Source organism: Danio rerio, chromosome 7 (genome assembly GCF_052040795.2).
Source record: "Danio rerio strain M-AB ecotype USA chromosome 7, GRCz13ab, whole genome shotgun sequence".
Taxonomy (NCBI): Eukaryota; Metazoa; Chordata; class Actinopteri; order Cypriniformes; family Danionidae; genus Danio; species Danio rerio.
In genome coordinates this window covers 26,152,477-26,164,752 of record NC_141027.1, presented here as the reverse complement: position 1 = coordinate 26,164,752, position 12,276 = coordinate 26,152,477, and the positions used below count along the sequence as shown (strand labels likewise).

At 38.1% G+C, this 12,276-nt stretch overlaps 2 protein-coding genes across 6 annotated transcripts in view; one reads left to right on the top strand and one right to left on the bottom strand.

The window, feature by feature from the left end:
• The window catches only part of si:ch211-196f2.3, a 22,684-nt gene extending 21,049 nt beyond the window's left edge, over positions 1-1,635 (bottom strand). Inside the window, exon 1 of one of the 5 annotated variants that reach the window (XM_088651046.1) lies at positions 1,386-1,635. The gene's annotated coding sequence lies outside the window, so the exon portion shown is untranslated. The remainder of the gene's footprint in view (positions 1-1,385) is intronic. The other 4 variants (XM_088651049.1, XM_088651048.1, XM_088651045.1 and 1 more) reach the window with 4 other exon arrangements.
• ache (acetylcholinesterase (Yt blood group)) lies at positions 1,617-12,276 on the top strand. The gene is made up of 5 exons (NM_131846.3): positions 1,617-1,817; positions 6,500-7,977; positions 8,147-8,339; positions 8,495-8,673; positions 9,518-12,276. The coding sequence occupies exons 2-5, from the start codon at positions 6,567-6,569 to the stop codon at positions 9,637-9,639; spliced, it is 1,905 nt and encodes a 634-aa protein (NP_571921.1). The 5' UTR covers positions 1,617-1,817; positions 6,500-6,566; the 3' UTR covers positions 9,640-12,276.

The window sequence follows — 12,276 nt, the reverse complement described above, 5'->3', positions numbered from 1 at the left end:
GAACACATAACATGTCCAACCTTGAACCGGATGGGCTACAGCAGCAGAAGACCACACCAGGTGCCACTCATGTCTGCTAAGAACAGGAAACTGAGGCTACAATTCACACAGGCTCACCAAAATCGGGCAATAGAAGATTGGAAAAATGTTGCCTGGTGTGATGGGTCTGGATTTCTGCAGCAATTTTTGGATGGTAGGCTCAGAATTTGCAGTCAACAACATGAAAACATGGATTCATCCTGCCTTGTATTAACAGTTCAGGCAGGTGGTGGTGGAGTAATGGTGTGGGGGCACACTTTGGGCCCATTAGTACCAATTGACCATTGTGTCAATGCCACAGCCTACCCGAGTATTGTTGCAGAACATGTCCATCCCTTTATGTCCACAGTTTACCCGTCTTCTGATAGTTACTTCCAGCAGAATAATGTATAATGTGTGAATCATTTCAGACTGGTTTCTTGCACATGAAAACAAGTTTGCTGTACTCAAATGGCCTCCACAGTCACCAGATCTCAATCCAATAGAGCACCTTTGGGATGTGGTGGAAATGGATATTGACATCATGGATGTGCAGCCGACAAATCTGCAGCAACTGCGTGATGCTGTCATGTCATTATCAACTAAAATCTCTGAGGAATATTTCCAGTACCTTGTTGAATCAATGCCATGAAAGATTAAGGCAGTTCTAAAGGTAAAAAAGGGTCCAGCCCAATACTAGTAAGGTGTACTCAATAAAGTGGCCAGTGAGTTTATATTCTTTGGAGTATACTTCTGATTTTGGTACATCAAGTGTTGGAAAGTAATCTAAAAACACAAAACTAAATTATTCAGTACAAATATTTTTAAATAATAATCTAAACACCTTTATGTTTTCATATCTACATTCCCAATTACATACTAACACAAAGCTATACAAAAATCAAGAGAATGTTGGTCTGAATAACAAATGTTTTTATTTGTTGTGATAAAAAAAATCAGGCTTTTCAAATCAAGCTATTGCTCCAAAATTGATTTCTTAAATTTTCTGTTAAAACACTGGAATGGCATCCACATTTTAATATAAATATGTTTGAGAATGTGGAACTTTTTACCTATTTTATTTTATGCACAAAAAAACTAACCTTTTATATAATATTTTTAAGAAATGTTATCATTAGCTACTAAAAAAATAACATTTCACCTCAACACAAAGCAATAAACCATTAAAGTTTAGAATTGTTATTATACATGTATAACTAGTGTATATGATTAGGTTGGCTTAAAATTCAATTATTTATTATTGGCTTATTATTATTTTGTTATGCCATATTCAAACAGAAGCGGATGGTTTCGTGCTACATGCAGTACGCTACACTCTGAGAAACAAGCAGAGAAATACAGAGTACCTGACACATGTAGCAGTGCACTTAAAGCTGACGCCTGTGCAAACGACTCACCCTACATAGGCACTTCAGAAACTGGGTGCTTGAGAGCGAACAACAGCGGCGCGTCGTCTCGCGAGAACTCTATAGTTTGTTTGTTTTTGTTTTTTTATACTCGATTGTGCTTATTATAAGGAGTCTCCCCCTACCGACATAGCAGTGCAGTACGACTCCTCTCCTAGTTCCGTCAGAAGCTTGATCCAGCGTTCAAATCAGACAGGCGAGACTATAATTCAGTCCCTTCACGCTTCCCCCAGCCCAGTTGTCCTGCTTTTGCTTTTCGCCCTACGGCACGGCAACAATTCTGGCTTTCTTCATTCAAGGACAGGCGGAGGAGTGGAAGAGCCTGTGGGAGAGGCGCTGAAGCAAAGCCGGCTTGTGAACTGGAGACACCAGGTACAATAATTTAGGCATCTTTGAGGTTTTTACTCGCGCTCTTAATGTGTTCTTCTGCTGACTGGTCCAACAGGCAACACTGTGTAGAAAATAATAAACACGGTGAGATCTGTGTATTTGTCGTCAGTGTATTTATTACATTTCATGTTGCTAATGTAACCGATTTGAGGCAGTTTACATTAGGCTATTATTTACTGTAGTATATAGTATGCGGTTGTTATACAGTCGTGAATGGCAAATGGTTTGCAGCGATTTAATTAAGATTAACCTTTGATTATTGCAGTTTATATCGTTTTGCAGGCCAACCAGATTGTTGCATAATTGTATTATATGCCTTTCATTTGTTTATAATCCGGTAATTACAAATAATACCAAAAGCGTCGCCTGTAAAAACTATGTGCATTTCAAACAAATGACTAAAACAAAACCTGTTGTGAGCATTGGATGCTCGTGCTTTGTAATTGTAATATGTTGTAGCGCTAAAGAATATGGATGTAATTAGTCGTGCTGGAGAAATACATCGGCGCACGCGCACTCCGAGGCCCCGGTTTCCCAAATTAAAGCTTGTTTACCTTCAGCACCTGTCTGCTTGTAACCTTGCCGTCTCCTTTGGTTTTTTACCACTTCGTTACTCGTTTGCTTTATCCTGATGCTACAATTAACGTGCTGATAGCCTATCTGTTGAAGTCCACCGCAAATCACTGCGATTTTAATAGCCTAATAAAATGTCAGATTTCCCTCTCACAGCTTTCATTGTGTCAGTTCAGCACAGGTACCCTATTTGGTTGGCTTGTTTACGCTTATTTTGATAATGGGTCCTTACTGCAAATGCTTGCCATATTCTCGTTATAAACAGGCTACTGTTAATACAGGATGTTGGACTTATTTATTAGTTTCCCAATACTATGAATAGAGATTGTTTGTAAATAATAGTCTTTTTTGGCATATTTATTTTGTATTGTAGATTTATTTTCATATAGTGTACAGTATCATCTCTGTTACTGTAAACCCTGTCACCTTTATTGTTTCCCTTCTTTAACTCTCAAAAGCTAATATGCGATGTTGGTGAAATGATAAAAAGAATAGTCAAGATTCATACTCTTGAATCATTAGCCCCCCTAAATTATCAGCACCCCTGTATATTTTTTACCCAACTTCTGTTTAACAGAGAGAAGATTTTTTCAACACATTTCTAAACATTATAGTTTTAATAATTAATTTCTAATAACTGATTTAATTTATCTTTGCCATGATGACAGTAAATAATATTTTACTAGATATTTTTCAAGACACTTCTATACAGCTTAAAGTGACATGTAAAGAGTTAACTAGGTTAATTAGGGTAACTAGGCAGGTTAGGGTAATTAGGCAAGTTATTGTATAAGGATGGTTTGTTCGACAGACTATCGAAAAAAAAAACATAGTTAAAAGAAGCTAAAAATTTTGACCTAAACTAGTTTGTTTTTTTTAAAATAAAAACTGCTTTTATTCTAGCTGAAATAAAGCAAATAAGACTTTCTCCAGAAGAAAAAAAAATGTTATCAGACATGCTGTGAAAATTTCCTTGCTCTGTTAAACATAATCAAAGGGTGTTTAACAATTCTGACTTCAACTGTATATAATAACAATAAGGGGTATTCACCCAAAATGAAAATCCTGTCATCATTTACAAGTAAAATATCATTAATCCCCTTGACATACTGGTAGCACCCTTATATAAGCTAGTAATCAATGTCTCACTAAGGAGTGTCTTAGTTAACCAAAAATAAATCTACCATAATATATTCACCCTTGACTTGTTCCAAATCATTTTCAATTGTTATTGTTAATTGCTGTTGTTTTGTTCTATTTTTAAGAATGTTTGAAATCTGTAACCATTGACATCTATAGTAGGAAAAACAAATACTATAGAAGTCAGTGGTAACTGGTTTCCAACACTTTCAAAATATCTTCCTTTGTGTTTAACAAACAAACAAACAAACAAACAACTCAATCTGGTTTGTAACAAGTGGAGTGTGAACTGTCCTTTTAACTGTATACCTTTATTTATTCTATTAATTTTCATGCATTGTATAAAAAAATCAAGCTATAGTTTAAAAAAAAGTGTATATGCTTAGTTACAACACACTCTTAAAGATGACTGCAATGGTATTATAACTAGAATTTTCTCTGAATTCATCTCTAAATTGAGAACATTATTAAAAGTAAAAAGCTAAAAAGCTCCAAATATACCCCAAAACAAGAATGACCCACTTGGTTTCACAATTACGTAGAGACTTCTGACTCCGATATTGATGCAGTTATGATAAGCTTTAAGACTTCAGAAGCTGTGCTCCGCTGGGAAAAGTTAATTATAGTCGTACAAGTGCCTCGGAGAAGGGTAATTAACGTTAACATTCTGTTGTAGCATGCACACTACCTCATCAACTGGGGAATTGTTTGAAAGCTTAAAATATTGTGGTTGCAATTGCAATCGTAGTGTCTCCAGAGTTGGCTTCCAGACAGCATGAGCACAAGTGTGTATGTGACGGCACGTGCTCGCTGCTGAGAACTCTCTCATGAAATATTAGATGGACAGACCACGAAACGGAAAATTCCATTCATCTCAGAGCCGCTCATCAAACTGTCACTTTTGAAATGTTTTGGCCTGTTGGTCATGTCACGCTGTGGGTACCAAGAGCTGACAGTATGAATCGAGCGTCATTTAGGTTTGCTTGTAGTCTTCATTTAGTCAAAAGCCCTTCCACTGTGAATGAGATGGAAATGCTGACTAATTTAGGCATTTGGATAAATCACATTGCAGGCTATATGGCATTTGTTGGACTTGTAGTCTTTGAAAACCAGATATTTGATTCTGCAGTTTTGCAGTAGATGGCTCTTTTTGAATTCACCACTTCAATAACACAAAAAGTGATGGTCTTAGATATGGATAAATGGGGAAACTGTACAAATAAATTAGGATGCTATGGATTTTTGCTAGTTTTTATGGCAAGAGTTCATTTTGAGATACATTAAGATTTTCTGGCAAAGAATGAGGATTGATGATTTAGCAGTGCTAATTGAAAACAGTGCTTTTCTCTTCAGGGTAGGATGATAACTTATCTCGATCATCTTGCCTCATATGGAATTATGGAAAGTTAAACAGAGAAAGAAAGCCATGTGTTTAATGACATGATGGTGTGCACAACAACGTGTAATCCCAAGCTGAAAGCAAACCCCCAGTGAACTTCATACATGGATTCCAGGATCTAATTTGAGTCCGGACAGCCTCTCCCCCTCTGCCTATCCTCGATCCCCCTTATAGCTACCCTTGCCCCCCATTTCCGACATGCAGCTGTCTTTCAAAATATTAATAAATCCATTGAGACGTTTTGGCTGATGAATTGTGTTGCAGTCCTTGAAGCCTCTTTTCACTATCGAGTCTAATATAAAGTTATTTTAAGACCACTTTTCTAAAATGGCCAATAGATTATGTAATAAGCAGTCCTTTTAAATTAATTTGGCACCAATCTCTTATTCTAATAATTCATGAACAGTGTCTTCAAGAGCATTTGAATGAATGTTTCAAGCAAAGCTTTATTGCCATTCTACTATACAGGAGGACATATCATAGAACGAAACGTCATGTCTTGCATGGGCACAGTGCTACACACTAATTAAACAAATATTAGCAAACAAATATAGAACACAGAACTTCAAATGAAAAATATAAACCTCTATAGATCAGGGAATTATCTGACTGTACATATACTGTGAGCATGTGGCTGTACGTGAGATTAAAATAAATATTGTACATGACATTGTGCAAAAGGTATATCTCAGTGTGAAGTGAAAGATGATTTTTATTGCACTTGCCAAGCACTACATTTTTCTAATTGAGTCCATGTAGCAGCAATTGTTCCATACTATGGAAGCTGCAATTATGTATAGAGAAATCAACAACAATAAACCTGTGTTTACAAAATGTCATGCACAAAAGAAAGAAAGGCATACAGGCCTGGCAAGATATGAGGACATGTGAAGGATGAAATATTTGATATTTGGGGGCAAACTCATCTATCGTGTAAAGGTAAACTTGCTAAGATTACTTAAGTGATGCTTTGTGCAATTTGCATATAGTGGAGAAAGGGTTGGATGGGCAGAGAGGCAGATGGACTGATAGAGAGAAGTGACACCCTCAAAAATAGAACCCCATACAGGCAAAGGAGGCAGGGGGAACAGAAATAGCCTTGTTCAAACAGACACTCGCGCAGCTGCAGTTAAATTCACGTACCCTTATCCCTAACTGTGCCCCCAGAACTAATCCAGTCAGCATAGCAACTAGGCAACATGTAAAACATAAACATACACCTCACAGGTGTGTTTATTGGTCCTAGAAAGCGAGCATTCACATGTCTAGAGCAGACTCTGTTTCTTTACTCATCTGTCCATTTTTGGTTGGTCACGCTGTTATAGCCTGTTTGGCCTTGGAATCCCTGTCAATGCACACAGTCACACTAAGCTTTGAGTAAGCAAAACTACTTTTTACTTTCTACTTTCAATTATAATAAATGATCTTTTTACCCATAAGAATTTCGTAGCATAATAATATGTTTTGTCTACTGTTTTCACATGCATGTGAATGAATTTGAATGGATGTTTATTTTTTCCAAATTTCTTCGTCTTTTGTTGTTTAAACACAGGTCATACTTGGCTTGGCTCACAACAGGGAGATCACAGTACTTTCCAGCCAACAAGTGAAAAGAAGCCATGAAGACCTCAGATATTTTGCTCTTGCCCACTGTGCTACTCACGTTCCTCTTCCATAACTGTTTCGCACAGGCTGAACCTGACCTCGTAGTAGCAACAAGATTGGGCAGAGTGCAGGGTACAAGATTGCCTGTTCCAGACCGGAGTCATGTGATTGCTTTCTTAGGCATCCCATATGCTGAACCACCCATTGGGAAGAGGCGTTTCAAGAGAGCTGAGCCCAAAAAGCCCTGGAATAATGTCTTTGAGGCTAAAGAGTTCTCAAATGCCTGCTATCAGTTTGTGGATACCTCTTACCCGGGCTTTCCAGGTATTGAAATGTGGAACCCCAACAGAGTGATGAGTGAAGACTGTCTTTATCTGAATGTGTGGGTACCTCCTACGCCCAGACCACAGAACCTCACAGTTATGGTCTGGATATATGGTGGCGGCTTCTATAGTGGCTCTTCCTCTCTTGATGTCTATGATGGCCGTTACCTGGCTTATACTGAAAAGGTAGTGGTTGTGTCTATGAACTATCGTGTTGGAGCTTTTGGATTCCTTGCCCTTAATGGCTCATCAGACGCACCTGGAAATGTGGGTCTCTATGACCAGAGATTGGCCCTCCAGTGGGTACAAGAAAACATCCACTTCTTTGGCGGTAACCCAAAACAGGTCACCATTTTTGGAGAAAGTGCTGGGGCAGCATCAGTTGGCATGCATGTTCTGTCACCAGACAGCCGCCCCCTCTTCACACGTGCCATATTGCAGAGTGGTGTTCCAAATACACCCTGGGCCACTGTTACCTTTGATGAGGCCCGTCGGAGAACCACCAAGTTGGGCAAACTGGTTGGTTGCACCTGGGGCAATGATACTGAACTGATTGATTGTCTGAGGAATAAACATCCACAGGAACTAATTGATCAGGAGTGGCAAGTTCTTCCCTGGAGCAGCCTTTTCCGCTTTTCCTTTGTGCCTGTCGTCGATGGGGTTTTCTTTCCCGACACCCCAGATGCAATGATTAGCTCTGGGAACTTCAAATACACTCAGATCCTGTTGGGCGTAAATCAGGATGAGGGATCTTACTTCTTGCTTTATGGGGCACCAGGTTTCAGTAAAGACAATGAGAGTTTAATATCTCGGGAAGACTTCCTGGAAAGTGTGAAGATGGGTGTTCCACATGCCAATGACATTGGCTTGGAAGCAGTTATCCTTCAATACACTGATTGGATGGATGAGAACAACGGCCAAAAGAATAGAGATGCCATGGACGATATTGTAGGAGATCAAAATGTCATCTGTCCTCTACAGCATTTTGCAAAGTCATACGCCCAATACGCTGCCCTCCATGCCCAGTCATCAGCGGCAGCTCCAGGAACACTAGGCTGGGGAAACTCAGGACCAACAGGCTACAACAGTGGCAACTCGCATGGTAAGGTTATTCTAGTGGTAAAGATAACTCATGCTTGTGGACAGAATTCAGTTTAGATTGCAAGACTGCTAGGAAGAAGAGAGCAAAAGAGAGAATTACAGAATGCAGCATTAATGCAAAATAGCATTTTCTCCATTAAAAAGTTTTTTTAATTAATTTATTTTTTTAGGTGCTGTGTACCTTTATCTGTTTGACCATCGAGCCTCAAACCTGGCCTGGCCTGAGTGGATGGGCGTCATCCACGGCTATGAGATTGAGTTTGTATTTGGCCTGCCATTAGAGAAGCGACTCAATTACACAGCAGAGGAGGAGAAACTCAGTCGACGAATAATGAGATACTGGGCTAATTTCGCCCGCACTGGGTAAGAGATGACAAGACTTAATGTCTTTGAAAGAATTATCGTCATGACTTTTTTCAGCAGAAAAAAAAAAACAATTTATTTATTGTTGTGGAATGTTTCCTAGTGTTGTGTAGAAAGTTGACAGCCTGTTTTTTTGTTGTTGTATCATTACAAAGTAATCCCAATGTTAATACTGATGGCACCATGGACAGTCGGAGACGATGGCCTCAATTTTCAGCTAATGAGCAAAAGCATGTGGGCTTGAACACAGAGCCAATGAAGGTGCACAAGGGTCTAAGAACACAGTTCTGTGCTCTGTGGAACCGCTTCCTGCCTCGTCTGCTTAACATCACAGGTAACAAACTCAACCAGTATTTCTTAATGTCATGCACTTAAATATTTTAATTTTTTTACATTTATTACATTGACTTTAAGGAACTGTAGTTCATGTTTTTAGAGTTTATATTGATGGTGAGAAACCGCAGACATGTGTTTTATGGCTTGGTCAGTGAAATTTATTGTTGTTTAGAAGAGGAAGTCATAACAGAAGTGAGAATCAATGCCTCTTTCTTACATTTTCTTTTTTCAAGCTAAAAAAAAGTCTGAAATAAGGTGTTATTCACATACTGTTAAATGTTTGACAAATGTTATTCTTTAAATGTTTTTCCAAAAGTGTATGATTTCCTGTTTTCAGGAGGAACAATTTATATTGTCTTGAATTGTATAATTATTAGGTTTTCTTTTGCTTCAGTGGGGAAAAGAGCTTCAAAAAACAAAGTATTGGCCTTAGCAAAAACCATCCGATTATTTATCAAGGAAATGCCTTGTCTGCGCAAGTGTATCTTTTATGCTGTGAATCTAAACAAACGTACTGTGCCAACTATTATACTGGAAGTGAACCAGAATATGAAGCAATTAAACTCTTGCTCTTTTTTTGTGGGGGCAGGGAGGCTTGTGCAGGCCTGTCTACAGTAACTTAAATCATAAGTTATAAATTCTCCTGTGGGGGCTTTTAGCAAATGCTCCATTAAATGGGTGGGATCTTTTTTGTAGCATTGCTGAGTCGTTAAATGGATGCCTTTGTTTTTACTGCTGACCATAAAGAAACATTTAAATTTTTCAGAGATTTTTCAATTCATTCTTGCCTCTACTTTCCTGTCAAACCTCATGCTGTTGTTTTCCTCATATTTCTTACCCAGATAACATTGATGATGTTGAGCGACAGTGGAAAGTGGAGTTTCATCGCTGGAGCTCTTACATGATGCACTGGAAGAGCCAGTTCGACCATTACAGCAAGCAGGAGCGCTGCACAGATCTCTAGATTAATCTGTTGTAAGCATAAGAGTGCAGATCAAAGAAAAGGGAAAACTGATGACCATAACCCTTAATAGTCTCTTTTCAGAACGGCAATGGCTGCCAAAGCTTTTTAGTTGATTGCGATCTTCAAATAGGCATGACTATAAATTAGCGAATGTTGCACTTTTGTGCAGAATATTATTCCTCCCCGTGTAAGATTTTACTCTTATAACTCAATTAAAAATTGTTACAAAATGTAAGTATTATCTTCCAATATTGCATTGGCTATACATAAACCCAAGGAAAGGCCAGTTCAAGCTGCTACCAGAGATTATCAAGTGCTACGGTCATCGAATAAATGTAACAGAAAAAAAATGTTCTAGTTATTACCTCTGAACAGTGAGTGTGCATGTCTTTTCCACTGGAACCTAGAAGCCCTCATTTACACTGGTCCTCAGGATCCCACTTTTTTTATTATTATTATTTTTATCCTGTGTTCAAATAGGCTTAAATAATAATGGCTGCTTCATCGTATGTTTATCTTTACATCTACTCAGTATCTCGTGCTTTTTCCCAATTATCATGTGAACTCGTCTGCCGTCTCTGCTTTCTGACTGTGGTCCAACTATATACTAATAATTCATGAAGGAATCAGGAGCCATTTCATCTATGTTGTCTAACTGTTCTGAATTACGTGGGCGAGTATGTGTGTGTGTGTGTTAACGTACTAATATCTGAAACCTATTTTCATTTCAGTTGCTACTTATATTGCATGTATTCTAGTGGCCACAGCATGACTCCTCGTGTGTGTGTGTGTGTGTGTGTGTGGATGTATGAAAGAGAAAGTCTTCGTTTACCATATACCATTTACACCGGTCAGTATACATGTCTATGTTTCATACCACTCATGAATTTCACCTCTTAGTTACAATTTCATACGGGCATTGTACGTTTGGCTGTTTTATCTTGGGGAAAGGAAGCTTGGCGAGTAAGACTAATGTTGTCTGTGTGCCAAAGGGTCAATATCATTTTTTTTCCTTTGCTGTCTCCCTCTCTCGATGGGAAAGGCTTCTCATTACGATAATGGAGGGAGAGTAATTTACTTAGTGCTCATTTGAAATGACAGCCCGCTGTGTCAGCCATCTTAACTCCAGCCCTACCTTCACCCTTCTGACGCGGTGGTAGTATGATGAAGGAAAACACAGGCGAGGGGAAGCTGTGAGGACAAACAAGAATACAGGGTTACAAAAGCCACTCCTATCGTGTTCTATATATTTATTGTAATATTTGATGTATTTTTTATTTGAGTAAATTATTTGCATGATTGCATCAAGTATCAATTGAACTAAAACTCAGTGTTTTAGTTAGCGTAATTAAGAGGAAATATTTTATTATTTGTGTATTTATTAAGAGTGTGGAACTGCATACATATATTTGCCTGTCGATCTGGAGCAAACATTATTTAGCATCTTACTGTGTGAATGTATCATGGTCAGTCATTCTCTCTTACACACATTTATGATGAAAATGCCGAATATGTGAATGCTAGTCTATGCCTAACTTCCTGTCAGTCAGTTTCTGCTAAATCTTGATCCGTGTACTTGTCTAGTACATTTGTTAACACTGTGGAAGGGATCCAAGTCAGTGCTGTGATAAGACAGCAGGTCTTCCAGCACACAACACCATGGGTTGACATTAAACATTTAACCTCTAAATATGACTAGAATAATGTAGATTAGCTTCAAGCAATGCCATTAAAATATTGTACTAGCTATAACATGAATGCAGGAAAGGTGAGATTTATGTGTGTTTGTTTATGGATCTAAAAGTGACAGCTGCTCTTTGCCCACTTATCTCTTCCACTCCATGAAATCCCCTTGTGCATGTCCTAGACTCTCCTTGCTCTGTACTATGTGCTTTAAAAATGGACTGTTATCCTCCGACAATATTAGTGCTGATGTCTGTTAATGTACAACATTTATAGCTATAAAGAAAGCATTTTATAATAGCCCAGAGATAGAGATTGATGTTAGCAATAACACTATACACTTAATATAGAATATATTTATTTGAACGCATTTACACTCGTGCAATTTCACTGACTATAAACAGTGGTCACGAATTGAAGGAATGATCATGGGGATTGTAAATGTCTACAAATCAACTGGTTCTTCAAAGCAATATAGAGTGCCATGTGCTATCTTTTTTCTAGTATGTTGTTGTTTGTCTAATTTGCATTCATTTTAGAATGGGTTTAAAGGTTTCCCCGATGACATAATTGTTAAGAAAATGTATTGCAGCTGATACCTGCCTCTTAAATTTCATCATACAGACAAAATATGAAATTGTAAAACCTTATTATTCTACCCCAAGTATATGTAGAACATTGCTGAGCAAGCATTTTATGTTCTGCATTTGTTGCACTTTGACAACATGCATATAATAATAGCAACCACTGTTATAGTTGCTCTTGTTGTTCATGTTTTTATTGTTCATTTGGTCCAGATATTGCCAGCTGTGTCAAAATAGTGCCAAACATGTATAGTGACAGCATCGTGCAAATCCTCTGCATGGTGTTACTTGTCATATCCGCCCTCTCTGGACATCATATCAGAAGCTTTCCAACGCATCCCTCAATAAACAGTAATTGAATTAAAGGAAA